The sequence below is a fragment of the Phyllobates terribilis genome, unplaced genomic scaffold (genome assembly GCF_046119375.1).
Source record: "Phyllobates terribilis strain yellow unplaced genomic scaffold, ASM4611937v1 Scaffold_4__5_contigs__length_816908805, whole genome shotgun sequence".
Lineage (NCBI taxonomy): Eukaryota > Metazoa > Chordata > Amphibia > Anura > Dendrobatidae > Phyllobates > Phyllobates terribilis.
Window position 1 is genome coordinate 619,675,708 of NW_027362764.1, and position 17,951 is coordinate 619,693,658.

The window sequence follows — 17,951 nt, forward strand, 5'->3', positions numbered from 1 at the left end:
ATAGTTTTGATGCCTTCAGTGTGAATGTACAATTTTCAAAGTCACGAAAATACAGAAAAATCTTTACATGAGAAGGTGTGGCCAAACTTTTGGTCTGTACTGTACGTTGTAACCTTCAAGAGGCTAACAAAAGGTCTAAGAAGTATTTTAACAGGAAATGTCAAGAGGTTTTGTTTATGGTTGGTGACATGGTTTGGTTGTCCTCAAAGAATCTGCGGTGGAGGATTCCTTCTAAGAAATTGGGTCCGAAGTTTGTGGGACCATTTAAGGTGCTTCAGGTGGTTAACCAGTCTGCTGTTAGGTTCGAGGTTCCCTCCTCCTGGAAGATTAATCCTGTGTTTCATGTTTCCTTGTTGAAAAAAGCTGATGTATCGGATAGGGATACCACTGTCACAGTTCCTCCGGTGGTGGAAGACGGTGAATATGAAATTTCTCGTACCCTGAATTCCAGAAGGCATAGAGGGAGATTGCAGTATCTCGTCGCTTGGAAAGGTTTCGGTCCTGAGGATAACTCCTGGGTAAGGGCAGATGATGTCTCTGCTCCTAGACTTATCAGAGCGTTTCACAGGAGGTTTCCTGATCGGCCTGGGCCTGGAGGATCCGGAGGATCCTCATAGAAGAGGGGGTACTGTTAGAACCCTCCTGTTAGTTTTTTCTATTTTGTGGTCACGTGACCTGCTGCCTATTTATTCCAGCTCCGCCCTTCTGGCTTTGCTGGACTTCAGTGTTATTTTGACTCTTAATCTAGCCAGGTGCTTTGTACCTATCTCTATAGTTTGCTTGGTCCTTGGACCTCTAAGTATTTTTGTCTGTTTGTCTTTTTGCTCCGCTACAACTTCTGCTAGGAGGTGTCCAATTTTGTCCCAGTCCTTAGTACTTTTAGGGACCCCTCCCTTATATCTATAGGTCTGTGTTCAGACTAGCTGAGGACGAAGGCGGGTCTGTTCACAAGGAACAGGTTGCCCTCTGCATCGTAGGGAATCAGCTTAGTCTTATTGTAGGTAGGGACAGTTTTCCTATCTTTCCTTAGTTCTTGTAGCAGATCATAATAGTAACACTGTGCCCTGTTGCTCTAGTGGATGAGGTTATATTCATTGAGGAGGATGCTGAGGAGGTGTAGGACAAGCTGGCTAACTGCCACCTTGTCGTGGAACCATACCTAGCACTCAACCATGGAGGCTTAACCACTTATTCTGGTTGTGGTAGTATATCCTTTCTGATCAAAACATTCATCCTGTTGGCTGAGAGACATATTCTACCCTTATCCTCAGTGGTTACTCCACATGTTTTTGATGCAATGCACTTTCAAGCTCAATGCCAAGTTGAGAGAGCAGCCCACATTTCCCTGCACATTAGAGCACAGAGGAGGCACTATTGTTCTTGAGAAATAAAGGCAGATAGGTAAATCCCAGAGAGGCTGAGTGCACACCATCTTTTCTCAAAAAATTAAGGAGCCTACTAAGTAGTAAGGCAGTGACTGCATCACAGGGAACTTGACCATATGAGAATTAAGAGTTGGCATACAAGAAGATGACTCCGAGTGTACACTTGCTTCATTGACGCACAATCAGGGATAGATATCTGACAGTTTGTCTGGAGTATTTGTCTAATGCTTTAGGGCTTTCTCTTCCAATCTCTTATGCTGAGCTGTGAACTCCGAGATCATCTCTCTAGGCTGTAAAACTCTAAAACGATACTTTCCCTGCCTTAGCTTTTATTGTAACTCTGATAATCCCTCTTGATTGGCTATGCTATGCCATGTAATGTAAGAGTTGTAAAGCATTAGGGGAAAGCCTCACCATGCCATGCCTGAGGTCATACGAGCCTTCTCTGGCTGATGTAATTTTCTGCAATCTGTAAAATTGCAAGATTCATATGAATCAAATCACAAATTGTTTAAGTTTGTTGAACATTTCATGAAATTCAAAATGAATTTGATTTGCATTGAATTGATTTGCTAATCTCTAAGAATAAGGCGAATATAGAAAAGACTTCATCAAATAGCATGTTATAATAAATAGAGTGTATTTAGATCTGGCAAACACAGCTAATAGGTATTGAGTTTCTACATATGTTAGAACACTAACAGCATTTAATAAAGCAATATATTAGGAAATGTGTGCATGCCCTCAAAAGCAATAAATTGTGGCAAATTTAATACAAACATTCATTTATTATATTCATTCGCTAATATAGCTCCATTAAAGGCAATCTGTCACCAGGTTCTTGCTACCTCGTCTGAGAGCAGCATAATCTAGGAAAAACCTTGATTCTAACGATCTATCACTTAGTTTACTGGGTGCAGCAATTGTGACACAATCAGCGTTTTTTGATGTAGTATGCAGTAGAGCTCAAAAGCTGCCCCACCCACAACACAGCTTTCTGTGAACATTGTCTATTGACAGTGAGCTGCTTTTTTGAGGAGGGGGCGTGGTCGGACCAGGGTTCACGTGTACTGCGTTCTGGGCAGTGATTATCTCCTGGTGATAAAACCTTCATTGTATGGAAACAGCCTAATAAGTGTCACGGGTGTGTCAGATGGAATAGACAGTCGCTCTGGATCTGGCTGTAAAAGGTCACTGCACTTGACATTGCAGACACCTTCTTAATCCTTCTTCTTTTAAGACCCAGCGGTGACCTCCCTCCTGCTGCTGATTGAAACACCTTTGCATGGGAGTTAAAAAACCTCAGTTTGCTCCAGGCAATCACCGGTAATACTTCTATGTACAGGCTTGGAGCACTAGCAGTCGGCTAGCGTCTTCTCTGGTGCCCTTGCAGGATTGTTAGCATTATTCCTCTGGTGTCTGCTCAAGCTAAGTTAATCCCCGTTGTTTGTCTACCTTCATGTCTTTAGTTTGTTGTGGGGCCTGATCAGTGCTCACCCCTCCCCCTCCCTACCTAGGGCCATACAGGGTTTAGGGTCCTGCTCGGCAATAGGTGTGGAACCTATATAGGGATGGTAGGGTAGGCAGGGTGATATTAGATCTGTCTAGGGGTCTCCATTCCCCCTTTCCCTAGTGTTTTTGGCTTCCTCCCCCTCTTCCGTTCATGTTGCACTTAGTCTTTCCCACACGTTGAATGACAATAAGTGACACATCCTCAAAATATGTGTCTCAGTTGCTACATTATGCTGTCCTCAGATTACATTACAAAAAAAAACCTTACTGACAGATTCCCTTTAATTCCACAGTGATATACAGACATCATCATCACTATCCCCATTGGGACTCACAATCTAAATTCCCTATCAGTATGCCTTTGGAGTATGGGAGGAAACCCACATAATCACAGGGAGAACATACTAACTCCTTTCAGATGTTGTCCTTGGTGGGATTTGAACCCAGGACTACAGCACTGCGAAGCAAAAGTGTTAACTACTGAGCCACCATGTTGCAAACACACTGTATTACCCTTGTATGTGTCATTAATTTTTTTTAGTCCAAGTGAGCACTGTGGAATCTGATTATTGAAACACTATGGATAGGTTCACATGACCTATTTATCCACATGCAAGAAAAACGGACCAATTATTCTGATCAGACTTTGATCAGAGTGACATCAGTTTTCCTCATACGTGGAAAGATAAAAATGGATCTATAGACTTGCTTTGCCGATTTTGATCTGACCCCTCAGATAAAAATCAGACATGTCTCCGATTTTTCCTGAGGACCTCTAGGTCAGAGGAAAAAATTAGGTCATGTGTACAGCCCCATAGAATATCATAGCTATGAGGGCTATCCGTAAAAACCACAGATAGCACTTGTACGAGAAAATCTATTGTGTGCATGAGTCCAATGAGTGAAGGGTGATAATGTGGTATCTACGGAGGCAGTATGTGATGTTAAGCATTGGTCAGATTCTAGCCCTGGCATTAGTTAATACAGTGCACCAGTGCTTAGTTCAGGACAAGGACAAGGACAGGATGATCTATTGCTCCGTTCTGCTCACTCTTGCTTTTGGGTTCCCACAACAGTGGGGTGCTCACCAGCCTAGACAATTCTACTCTGCAACAGCTCAATCTTCCTTTCCTTTTATGCTATGAATATTATTTAGATTTTATTACATACCAATAAAGTATCAAAAATACAATTTTAACCTACTAGACATGTTTCACAGTCTTTTAGATTTATTTGTGAGAGGGCTCATCCAGGTCAAAACCTTACTGAAATATGCATGTCTTACTAAAATATACATGACTGATCAGACAGGTTATGGAGTCTATCAGTCAGCCTATTCTGGATCCTCTAGTAAACTGATTTCCAACAAAAAATAGAGATAAATACTGGACTTAGATTAGAACATCACATAGTGAATTTTGTCAGTCCCTTAATGACCATATGTGTGATTATTATTTTTATCCCTAAAAGAGATCATCAACAATTTGTATAGTTTATTTCTGAATGTATTCTGTTGAGCTGCTGCATTATATATCAATACTGTGAATTAAAAGATCAATGCTTTACAGTTTACATTGTAAATCTATCACTTATTTCTGATTCTTGTGCATCACATATTTTACATTTTCTGTAATCAGGTTGATACATTTATAATCACAGCAAAGGATATAGGGAGAATCTCATATATTGAAATAAGCCATGATGGAAAAGGATTAGGTGAGTTTTCTTTGTGTTCTAATGCGTATACAGAATAATTGCCATGCTTTTGTAAAGTATGTGACCAGTCATATCGCCATATCAATATAGTACTGGTCAAAAGTTTGGACACACCTGTTCATGCACTGGTTTTCCTTGTACTTATTGGAACATTGCAGATTCTGACTGAAGGAAACACATATGGAAACCAGTAGTAAAGAAACACATGTGAAATAAACCAGAATGTGAATTTCTCAAAGTACCTTCCTTTCAATCTATTGAAAACTTTACAGTCTCAACATTTTCTTGAGCAGCTTCATCTTGTGGTCACCTGGAATAGATTTCTAACAATCTTGAATGAGTTTCCATGAGGTGCTGAAAACTTGTTGGATGCTTTGCCTTTACTCTGCAATCCAAGTCTTCTCAAACTATCATCATGCCATCTGATGCAGCAATCCACCCATCTTCTTCTTAGTCACATAATACATAGCTTGGAGGTGTGATTTTGCTCATTGTTCTGTTGCAACACAAATGATGGTCAGTCACACTAAGTACAAACCAGATGGGATGGCAAGTCGTTGCAGAATGCTATGGTAACCATGTTGGCTAAGTGTGCCCTGAATTTGGAATAAATAACCAACATTGTCCCCAGCAAAGCACCCCCACACCAACACACCTCTCCCTCGATGCCTCACAGTGGGCAGCAAACATATAGAAACCATCCGTTCACTTTTTCTGAGTCTCACAATAAAATGGCGGTTGGTACCAAAAATCTAAAATTTTAACTCATCAGACCACAGTATAGATTTCAACTGATCTAATGTCCAGTCTTAGTGTTGCTTGGTCCAAACAAGTCTCTTCAATTTGTATATGGCCATCAGTATTTTTTTGCAGCAACTCAACTATAAAGGCCTATTTCTCCCAGTCTCCTATGGACAATTGATATTGAGATGAATCTACTACATGATGTCTGTGCATCATTTATGAGGGCTGTTATTTCAGGTGCTGTTTATGAGGGTTTCCTTTCCTAAAATGGTCCTCACGAGAGCCTGTTTCATCATAGCAATTGATGATCTTCATAACTGCACTCAAGGATACCTTCAAGGCTCTAGCAATGTTCCGGATTGACCACATTCACGTCTTAAAATAATGATGGACTGTCGTTTCACTTTATTTAGTTGAGTGATTCTTGCCATATTCTGGCTTAGAATAGTTGAGGAATAGGGCTCAGCACTGTATGAAACTGAAACTATTTACCAACGCTGACTCTGGAAAACAAGCATGATAATCGCAAACCGAATAGTTTCTGAAGGTTGGTGAGTCCACAAATAAACTCTTGGAAAAAATGTAAACCGTCATGTTTAGGCTGACTGTGCTGCAGGAATGAGGAGCCTCTGGATTCTAAATAGTTTTTTATTAGTACCAACGCGTTTCTACACCAGACCGGCGCCTTTCTCAAGGTATAAAAAACAAGGGTGCAGGGTACAACAACTGGAGGCTTTAAATAGGAAAAGTTGTTGCATCCAGCACAATAGTTTTTTTACACCTTGAGAAAGGTGCTGGTCAGGCACAGAAATGCGTTGGTATTAACAAAAAACTATTTGGAATCCCAAGGGTCTTCATTCCTCCAGCACAGCCTGCCTAAGTGTGTCAGTTTCCATTTTTGCCATTATACATCTGGAATGATTTCCTCCAGCCACGGGGAAGCAGCAGCTGCTTTCTGCACTTTTATAGGTGTTGTGCCTGCACATAACACCTTTAAGTGAGTGCTACCATCGCTTATAATTATCTTTTAACAAACAGTATTGCCCTATTCTGTGTGCACTTCTGTCCCTCTCCAGAGCTTCACAAATTATTCCCCCTTGGCATTCTCCAATGAATAAGTATGCGAAGAGTTAAAGTTCTCATGAGAGTCAAAGGGGGTTAATTTGAGAAACTTAAGGTTCAACACACATTCTGCTTTGCTTCACATGTGTTTCTAAACTCCTTGTTTCCATGTATGTTCCGTTTTGATTTTACTGCTAAAGTCAGAATCAGCAATCTGCACATTCTAATAAAAACAAGGGAAACCATTGTATGAACAGATGTATCCAAACTTTTGTCGTGGACTGTATGTATTTGAATATAGTATGCAAGTAAAAGGTATAAGAGTAACGTGTAATGGCCCAGGTTGCGATGGACTGTCTAATCAATTGATGTAATTACAAATTATGTTTAGGCTATGTTGCAGCAATTGCATCTTATGTTGTGAGACTTGTGTACTGCCAGGTTGATTCAAAGAGGATCTGTTCACAATACAAACTAGACAAATTATTAAACAGATCTTATATGCCTGATGATGCTGTTGCGCTTACATTGAAAATCAATATGAGACTGATTGATTGAATAATAGTTTTTGAGAGTGTTCTCACCTATATCAGACAGGAAAACTTTTAATAAGTTTTAGTCAGTCTTTTTCATATGGATTTTCAAAGTAAGTACACCAGACACGTCTGGTTTTGGATCTATGCATTTTGTATTGTGAAATTTCATGTCAGACAAACAAGGAATAGACATAAAAAAGTGAAGTAGTATAAATCATTAATATATACATTTTTTAGTATAGCACGATTGGTTAAAGTTAAAAATACATTAAAGAGGTATTCTGTTGTTATTAAATTGCTTTAATTAGTTAAACAGCATGAAAATGAGCAAGTTTGCAATTAACTTGCTTTTTCTATCTGCTGTCATTTACCTGACATGAGAGATTTTATCTTATAAAGTGTACAGCTTCTTTCCGTAACGTTTGGCTACCAGTTCCTAGCCAAGTATGCTCAGTACGCCCAAGTATATTCCAGGAAAGTCCTAATATCCCAGCAACCTCTTTCTTACCCATTGATATCTATTCAGCAGTTAGCTGCTTATCTCCACCTCCTACCTCTCAGCTCCTGACAATCTGCTGTTATAAATCTGGCAAAATTACCAGCCAATACCATGGGCTACTTTCAGAGCTGTTCTTCTAATCATGGCTCTCACTTTCCTGAGCCTTGTGTTCGTTAACATGCTCTGTTATCTCTATGTGTAAATATTGTGATAACAGAGTATATGACAGAAAAAAAACACTGATAGCTGAATGTATTATAGCAGAACATTTTCTGGGCTTTATGTTGCTATGAATACTACAGTTCTGCAAATCTCCGGAACTGTCACTCAAGAAGAAGTGCCCACCGTGCCAGAAACCAGGAAGTAAGGAGTATGAAAAGTTGTGAACTCCTCAGTAGACAACTTTAGAATAACCTAAAACAATGTTCACCAAAGTGACTTATATTACCAGAAAAAGTACAGTGCCTTGAAAAAGTATTCATACCCTTTGAACTTTTCCACATTTTTCCAATGTTATACACACAAGCTGAAATGTATTTTTGTGGATTTTATGTGATATACCAACATAAAGTAGTAAGTATTGGTGAAGTGTAAAGGAATGGTAATTATTTTAAAAATATGAATCTGAAAATTGTGATGTGCATTTGTATGCAGCCCCCTGTCAGATACCCCTAAATAAAATCCTGACTGACCAATTGCCTCCAGAAGTCACATAATTAGTAAATTGAGTCCATCTGTCTGTAATTTGTTCTCAGAATAACTACAGCTCTTCTGTCAAGGCCTTAGAGCAGATCTGGGCAACGTGCGGCCCGCGGGCCACATCTGGCCCTCTGGCTGTTCCAGTCCGGCCCGCGGACCGAGACAGCCGAAGGGCTGATAACAGTGGCCCACGGGCCGCACTGCACCGCACGCCGTCACCGCTCGCCGTCACTGCCCGCCTGCACACCGTCACCGCTGTCTCAATCCGTGGTCTCAATCCGCGGTGAATGCATTGGTGGAGGAGGGGCCGCCACTTCCCTCTTCCACCAATCAGCGTTAGAAACAGCTGACACAATGGCATCAGCCTGCACACTGTGGAGAGTCAGTGCATCAGAGACAGGAGCGTAGGGAAACGGGGAGTGAAGTAAGTATATGCTGGACACAGGGGGGGCTTTAATGCTGGACACAGGGACGGCTTTGCTTTGATGCTGGACACAGGGGGGCTTTAATGCTGGACACAAGAGATGCTTTAATGCTGGACACAGGGGGGGCTCTCATGCTGGACACAGGGGGGCTCTCATGCTGTACATAGTGGGGCTCTCATGCTGGACATAGTGGGGGGCTCTCATGCTGGACACAGGGAGGGCTGTCATGCTGGACACAGGGGGGTCTCATGCTGGACACAGGGGGGGCTCTCATGCTGGACACAGGGGGCTCTCATGCTGGACACAGGGGGGGCTCTCATGCTGGACACAGGGGGGTCTCATGCTGGACACAGGGGGGTCTCATGCTGGACACAGGGGGGACTCTCATGCTGGACACAGGGAGGGCTGTCATGCTGGACACAGGGGGGTCTCATGCTGGACACAGGGGGGCTCTCATGCTGGACGCAGGGGGGCTCTCATGCTGGACACAGGGGGGGCTCTCATGCTGGACACTAGGGAGGGCTGTCATGCTGGACACATGGGGGCTCTCATGCTGGACATAGGGGGCTCTCATGCTGGACACTAGGGAGGGTTGTCATGCTGGACACAGAGGGGCTCTCATGCTGGACACGGGGGGCTCTCATGCTGGACACTAGGGAGGGCTGTCAGGCTGGACACAGGGGGGGCTCTCATGCTGGACATGGGGGGCTTTAATGCTAGACACTGGGGGGCTTTAATGCTGGACACTGGGGGGCTGTCATGCTGGACACTTGGAAGGGCTGTCATGCTGGACATGAGGAGGCTCTCGAGCTCTCATACTGGACATGGAGGGGTGGGTGGTGCACATGTTGGACTTGGGAGGGCTGTGTGGGGCTCATGCTGGACATGGGGGGCTGTGTATGGCTCATGCTGGACATGGGGGGGCTGTGTGGGGCTCATGCTGGACATGGGGGGCTTTGTGGGGCTCATGCTGGACATGGGGAGGCTGTGTGGGGCTCATGCTCATGTTAATATTAATATTGAGCAGAATTAATTTCAGCCTATTGGTTCGGCCCTCCCCAACAGTCACGGTCTCTCATGTGGCCCCTCGGGAAAATTAATTGCCCACCCCTGCCTTAGAGGTTTGTTTGAGAACATTAGGGATCAAACAGCATCATGAAAACCAAGGAACACACCAGACAAGTCAGGGATAAAGTTGTGGAGAAGAGTAAAGCAGTTAGATTATATAAAAATAGCCCAAGCTCTGAATATATCATGGAGCACTGTTCAATCCATCATCCAAAAATGAAAGGAGTATGGCACACTGCAAACCTACCAAAACATGGCCGTCCACCTAAACTGACATCCCAAGCAAGGAGAGCACCAATGAGAGAAGCAGCTAAAAGGACTACGGTCACTCTGGAGGAGCTGCGGAGATCCACAGCTCAGGTGAGAAAATATGTCTACAGGACAACTATTAGTCATATACTTCATAAATCTGGAATTCATAGAAAAATTACAAGAAGAAAGACATTTTTAAAAGCAAGCCATAAGAAGACCCACATGGAAGAAGGTGCTCTGTTCAGACGAGACAAAGGTATAACGTTTTGGGAAAAATGCAAAATGCTATGTGTTGGGGAAAACTAATACTGCACATCACCCTGAAAACACTATGCCCACTGTCAAACATGGTGGTGGCAGCATCATGCTGTGGGGATGCTTTTGTTCAGCAGGGACAGGGAAGCTGGTCAGAGTTGAAGAAAAGATGGATGGAGCTAAATACAGAGCAATCCTGGATGAAAACTTGTTAGAAGTTACAAAAGACTTGAGACTGAGATGAAGGTTCACCTTCCATCAGGACAACAACAATAAGCATACTGTGTCATAATGTAATAGGAAAATAGGACCAATTTATAAAGCGATCTCTTATGAAGGGTAGTGTCACCCTCATATTGCAGATTGAAGCATGGCCTCATCATAACTTGGAAAGGGAACAAGAGCTAGCACGCTAACATTACATGTGACCCCTGTTCATCTACAGCCCCTGCTCTGAACATGTAATTGAAGTGGGTTATCTGATGGAGAGCATACACAAAGTTTATACAAAAGGCTGAGAGGTGACACTTTTAGTGCCTGTGGAGATAAATCTTCCTGTGTTCAAAAGCAACACAGGCCAATGATGTTACATGCTCTGACGCCGAAGTCCAGGTATGAATATTGTTTTTTTTGTGACAGGCGTAAGTCCTATAGTTATGGGAGACATTTTCGGCGTTGTGATGAAGCAGTGAACACATTAACTGATATCACTGTGCGGTCTGTGCATCAGCCTCGATTTAATGTCGGCCAGATGTATAACGTAATATATGCCATTTTCCTAACTATTGAAAGCTAAAAACATATAGAAAATATTTCATTAATATCTCCTGTCTGGGACCTCTAGGGGAGGGGAAGATATCCTAAAGGTTGGGGATCACCTAATTTTTTGGGACCTAGCTGTTTCCCATTGACCAGCTCCTATCTGAGGTCATCAAGGGGAGGCATGTGGGAGTGACTCTTATCTAATAAAAGCAGAGTCTGAATTATCATTTTTATTCAGTACTGGGAGATACAGCTTGCTGAATGACTGTATCATATTCCAAGTGGAGCAGTGCCCTCCATGAAGTCCATCATCATTTCTTTGATATCAGGTTTAGTAATTTTTTTTTGTTATACCTTTTTATTTTTATGTGATTGTATACATTGTATTGTTTTGTCTCCTTTTGTAATATCTTTCGTACATTTTTATAAACACTGCCAATTTTTCGGATTAAGTAGTATATAAAATGTAACTCCTTTGTTTCTCTTGCTCTTTAAACCGCATCCTTGAAGCCTTGTGAGGCCATACTTTACCAGAACGGGTGTCCAATCGGCCTGTATAAACAATTGGTGGTGGCAGCTTCTTTTTTCGTGGGTTTTTGCAGATCTTTGTGACTGTACCAAAGTACATATTTATATATCCGTGGGTTGGAACTGGATGTGTATATACTATACGTTCACTGGGAAGAGCACAATAACCTGCGTAGTAGTGAAAGCAGCCATTGCTTTGTCCATAAATTGTCAGTCAATTGCCTGATTGTCCTGATGATTGGAGGAAGCGGAGTGCTTGTTCCTGATAAATTGATGGCAGCGGTAGGATATCTGTGTGATCCCCCTGGTGTCCCCTGACAAATTGATGGCAGTGGTGGGATATCTGCGTGATCCCCTAGTTGTTTCCTGACATACTGCTAGAGCTACAATGGAATGGTTTAGATCAAAGCATATTCATGTGTTAGGATTTAGGACTGGACTTTGAGAATCTGTGGCAAGACTTGAAAATTGCTGCTTACAGACGCTCCATCCAATTTCGCTGAGTTTGAGCTTGTGTACAAAGATGAATTGGCAAAATATTAGTCTCTAGCAAAGCTGGTAGAGACAATTGCAGCAGTAATTGTAGCAAAAGGTGTCCTACAAAGTTTACCAGTGCCTCCGGTGGTGGGTAGTGGGTGGGCAGCACCGGCTCATGGGAAAGAATATTTTTTTTTAACCCTCTACCTTTTCTCTCACCAGATTTCATAGCAAAAGCAGCAAAACAGGCATGACAGAAGAGGGGAGGAGATGATTAATGCTTCTCTTTCTCCTCTCCAACTGGAGAGCTAATTGTTGGAGCAACAGTCACCAGGCTCTCTCTGCGCGGCTGCTCCACTAACTAGAGCCTACAGACTGACAGAGTGCACAGCTAAGAAAGCGCTGCTTGCCTCTGTCAGAGGAGCCGGACTTCAGCCACAATACATGCAGTACAAGAGTACTTACACTGTTGACATTGTGTCTGAAGGGGGTGGAGTGGCATTGGGAATCAGCAGCGGGGCCTCTGCACACTCATTGATTGGGGGACCCAGGACACGGTACAATACTACACAGTCACCTTGAACCACAAAAGGAGTTTTACATCAATGTTAGATGGTCTAAAACATATATAAAGAACATATATCCTCATCACTGTGATTGCAAGGGCCAGTGCTACCTCCCTAAACAGAATGCTGTGCCTGCACCTTGATCTCATATATTAAATAGTGTAGTCAGCACTGCTGTCTGACCTGACCACAGGTCTGGGGAAGGAATGTACAGGGCCAGGCACTGGGAAAGAGGAACGTGCTGTCTGCAGAACAGCAAAGGAGACTAAGGGTATGTGCGCACATTGAGTATTTGATTGCAGAAATTTCTGCAATGTTTCTGCATCTCTTGGAAGCAAAAGCGCTGCAGAAAAAACTAGCATTTTTTGGTGCCTTTTTAAGCATTTTTGTACAGCAATGAATGCTTTTTGGAGCTAAATAAAGATATTTGAACAAAGAAATGTGGGACATTGCTTTAACCCTTGGATTACCGTCGGACCTGGGGTGAGTATATTGGGTTAGTTTAAATGATTATTTGAAATAAAACAGACACATTCTTTAAAGTGTTTTATTCTTGATATGTGTTTTATTTAACTCTTTACTTACAGGTTTAGTAATGAGGGTGTCTGGCTGACACCTCTGCATTACTAAACCTAGGGTTTGGTGTCAGCGACACCTAATCCCATTACCTAATCCCATTACTCCTATCCAACTGCACCAGGGCATCAGGAAGAGCCTGGCTAAGTGCCAGAACTGGCACTTCAAACATGAAGTGCCATTTCTGGGGCAGCTGAGGGCTGCTATTTTTAGCCTAGGAAGCGGCCATTAGGCTAACATTTTCCCTGGCTATTAATAACAGCTCACAGCTGATTGGTTAGCCTCTAGGGTACGTTTCCACGATCAGGAACCAGCAGCACTTTGGACGCAGCGTATTTTTGCTGCTTCCAAAACGCTGCGTTCTAATACCGCACTTGTTTTGTCAGTACATGCTCATCCACCGCATGTAATGACATATTAATCTGTCAAGATTTCAATCGGTCAAAATTAACATGCTGCGGCTCGTAAACCAGCACCGCGGGTGAGTTTACACAGTGTCAAAAACAAGCACAGTGGGCACGGGATTTCTATAAATCTCATCCACTGTGCATGTACTGTAGGATGCAGCGCAAGTGAGCTGCATCCAAAACGCTGATATTTCTGATAGTGGGCATGTGCTCTTAATGACTAGATTACAGGAGGACCCCAGAAAAAAATTGACGTAGGGTCCCCCTATAAAATCTAACCAGCAAAGGCTAACCAGACAGCTGTGGGCTGATATTAATAGTCAGGGAAGGGGCCATGGATCCTGGCCCCCTCAAAGGCTAATAACATCAGCCCTCAGTTGCCCCAGAAATGGCGTATCAATAAGATGCGCCAAATCTGGTGCTTAGCCTCCGCTCTTTCCACTTGCACTGGTGCGGTGGCATGTGTGGTCATAGGGTTGGGGTTCATGTCAGCCTTGTATTGGCAGCTGACACAAGCCCAGGTTAGTACTGGAGAGACGTCTATAAGACGCCCCCTTTACTAACCCAATAGTAACAGTTTTTAAATAAAGACACAGCAAGAATAAATATCCTTTATTTGAAATAAAAGTCCACACCATTTTTTCCACATTTATTTAAAAATGAAAATCAAGTTATACTCACTTAACACCTAATCCCCTGAAGCCATTGCCCCCTGTAAAAAAAAATTAAATAAATAAACAATCAACCTTATACTCACCTAACGCCCAATCCATTTGAAGCCATTGTCACCTATAAAAAATAAAAATGAAAAACAGCCATATCCCTAACCTGTCCGACTTGATGACATAATCCAGAGTGTCCCACAATGATCTCACTTTTAGAGCAGTCACATAAACAGTCACAGATGTGACTGCTCTACAGGACAGCAGGCTGACACTGACACAGTGTAATCGCTCCTGTGTCATTGTATAGCGCTAAACTTACGGCACCACCGCTGCGTGAGAATTCTCTCACTTACGGCGGTGCCGTAAGTGAGATCACCGGAGCTCATCAGCTGATGTACTCGTGTGACCTCTCTCATGGCAGCTCAGCTCTATACACGGTGGGAGCAATGTTTTTACAGGGGACAATGACTTCAGGAAGTTTCAGGAGTTTGGTGAGTATAATTTTTTTTTATTTTTATATAAATATTTATGTATTTCAACTTTTTTTTCTTCACTGTTAGCACAGGCGTCGGCTGATGAGAGACTACTCCTCCCATTAGCGGCGCCTGCTCATGCTATTATCAGCGACAGCAGACGTAGGCTGATGGAAGGAGTAGTCTTTTATTAGCCAATGCCTATGACCCCCGGTCAATTCTTTGAGCGTATTTGCCATGTTTTTGAACCATTGACTTCAATTGAGTCAGTCGAATATGCAATAAAAATATGCAGCAAATCCGAAAATAATTTTTATACCTGCATTTTTGCGGTGGATTTGACTGATTCAATTGAAGTCAATGGGTTAAAAACGCTGCAAAACCGCACAAAGTATTGACATGCAGCAGCACTTCAGGATTCTCATTGACTTAGCTGGCATAAGGATTCCCTGGCATTTTTGGTCCAATTCCGTGCAGAAAAAACACCGCAAAAATGCACCAAAAAACGCACAGTGTGCAAACAGCCTAAGGCCTCATTCAGACTTCAGTAAATTTTCACATAGGCATAAAACAGTGTAAATGTCATCAGAGTTTTGGACCGGAGTTTAATCACTGTTTGGTCAGTGTATCAGATTTTACTGATGAAAAAAAAAAAAGTTGTAAAGCTTCTACTATACATGCAATATTAATCACAGACAGTACAAGAACTGTACACTGATGCCATCGTGTGCTGCCTGCGATTTTCCCAGACTCATTGACTTATGGGTAATTCTGGTCCGTGACTCTGATCAAAAATGAACATGTCCTTGTAATTTTTTGCAGACCTTCCCATAGACTATAGTGGGTACATATTCTATCTGGAAAAACCATAGATAGAACATGTAACTGAAAAATGACATCTGAATGAGGCCTCACAGTGTGCATAGCATAGATTTGCAATATGTGCTAAGTGAGTTAATTATGCTCATAGTTCAGCAATCTACACACTGCAAACTAAGCTTTGCTATGCACGCATTACATGCACTCAAACCTCAGCTACCCACATTGGTGGGGAATAGCAGTACACATAATGTGCGCTTAGCAGAGATGTGTAAGTGTATACAGTGGATACAAAAAGGCTACACACCCTTGTTAAAGTATCAGCTTTTTGTCATGTAAAAAAAATAATACCAAGAAGAATCACTTCAGAGCGTTCTCCACCTTTAGATGGGGTTTTCCCACGAACAAAAGTTAATTTTAAAAATTGCCTGTGTCTGACCGTGCACGGAACATACCACAGCTCCTGGGCAGGGGGGGAAGTAAAAGACAATACAGACATTGCAGCAGGGGATCACAGAGGATTTGTTTTGTGAGGTAAAACATTTCACTGCCTGTTTTTAAACAATATTTTACATCACAAAATGAATCCTCTGCGATCCCCTGCTGTAATGTCTGTATTGTCTTTTACTTCCCCCCCTGCCCAGGAGCTGTGGTATGTTCCGTGCACGGTCAGACACAGGCAATTTTTAAAATTAACTTTTGTTCGTAGGAAAACCCCTTTAATGTCACTCATAATCTGTACAAATCCAATAAGAAACAAACTGAAAGGATTTGAAGAGGGAAGTAAAAATCACAAAACTAAAATAATGTGGTTGCATAAGTGAACACCCTCATATAAATGGGAATGTGGTTGTGTTCAGAATTAGCCAATCACATTTAAACTCATATTGAATAGTAGTAAATACACTGCTGCCACCATTTACAGTGATTCTGAATAACGCCATATAAAGTCTAGCTGTTCTAGTAGGATATTCCTGACATTTATTTAGTTGCATTTTACAGCTAAAGCCACAGTGCATAAACAGCTTACAACACAGCAAAGAGTTGTAATTGTTGAAAGTTATCAGTCAGGCGAAGGTATAAAAAAAATATCTGAAGGCATTAGATATATTATAGAATACTGTGAAAACAGTCATTTAGAATTGGTCTAAATTTTGCACAACAATGACATATCCTAGTATCCTAGGACTGAATGTCCCTCAAAAATTGATTAAAAGACAAAAGGAAAATAGGTCCAGGAGGCTATTAAAAAGGCTTACAGCAACATTAAAGGAGCTGCAGAAATTTCTGACAACTATTGATTGTGTATTGCATGTAACAATTCTTCATATGTCATGCCTGTGTGATAGAGTGGCAAAACTGAAGCCTTTTCCTAAAGAGAAAAACATACTAGCCCGACTGTTTTTTCAAAACCTACATCAAGTCTGCCAAAAGGATTTTTGAAAATCTGTTATGGTCTGATGAGACTTTTTGGTCATAATTCAAAAGGTATGCTTTGGGCAAAGCCAGCATTATGCATTACAAAAAGAACACAATACCCACAGTGAAGCAAGTCGAAGGCAGCATTAAGCTTTGGGCCTGTTTTTTGGCAGCTAGAATTGTGGTTTTTGTCAAGTTGGAGGGAAGTTTGAACAGTTCCAAATATCAGTCAATTTTGCATCAAAACCTTCAGATCTCTGCTAAAAAGATGAAGATGAAAAGGAATTTTACCTTTCAGTTCGACAAGGACCCTAAGCATACCTTACAGCAAGAAGAACAAGTGTAAGCCCTTATAGTACATTTCCCATTCCACTCCTGGATCAAAAACTGCATTGGCAGTGGTCTGTTGTGTGCGAGACCATTTTTTATAGTTTTTACAATGCAATTTTAATCTAATTAATCAATTGCTTTAACAAAAAGATTCTTATTGGATTAGTAACAGTATCCCTCTTCCTTACCACCACATACTGCAGTGAATTTCGAATACTTATATACTATTATGAGTATCATAATTCATGAGCAACAGTATAACACATTTCTAATGACAATCATCTAAGTCTGCTTCTCCTTTCCCATTGGGGTCAGTAACATGAACAAGATGAATAGATATTCATCCATGTTGCAGAACAGAAATGCTTTCTGATCCTTTTAGACTCTTCTAGGTTTCCGCAAGTATCTTAAATGGATTAGAAACACTTCTTTGCCCTATACTGGCCACTGTATCCGGCCCTATAAAGTTATTTACTTAACGATTCATCAGAATCTATCCATTTTCTCTAGCATTTCAAGCCAAAGCTCAGCAAGAACATGTGGCAACTATTACTCCTATCATTCCAATAGCATTACTCCCATTTGTCGTCTAGTTGACCCATCATCCTTGCATTCACTACTCCTACCTTTTTAGTATATTGGTTTATTTAATCCTGACGAAGAGCCCTTTCTGGTTTTGTAACGCTTCGATTGTGTTATACGTTCTACTTTTGAAACAATAAAAAATAATTTCACAGCCAACTGGTAATTCTGGATTATACTCGACCACAACACTG

At 41.8% G+C, this 17,951-nt stretch overlaps 1 protein-coding gene across 2 annotated transcripts in view; it reads left to right on the forward strand.

Annotated features, from left to right (window-relative positions):
• Positions 1–17,951, forward strand: part of RP1 (RP1 axonemal microtubule associated) — a 1,013,486-nt gene that overhangs the window by 972,728 nt on the left and 22,807 nt on the right. The window contains exon 57 of one of the 2 annotated variants that reach the window (XM_073679301.1): positions 4,535–4,613. The exons of the other annotated variant lie outside the window; for it this stretch is intronic. Within the exon in view, the coding sequence (XP_073535402.1) occupies positions 4,535–4,613 (79 nt within the window). The remainder of the gene's footprint in view (positions 1–4,534; positions 4,614–17,951) is intronic. 2 annotated transcript variants of the gene reach the window in all.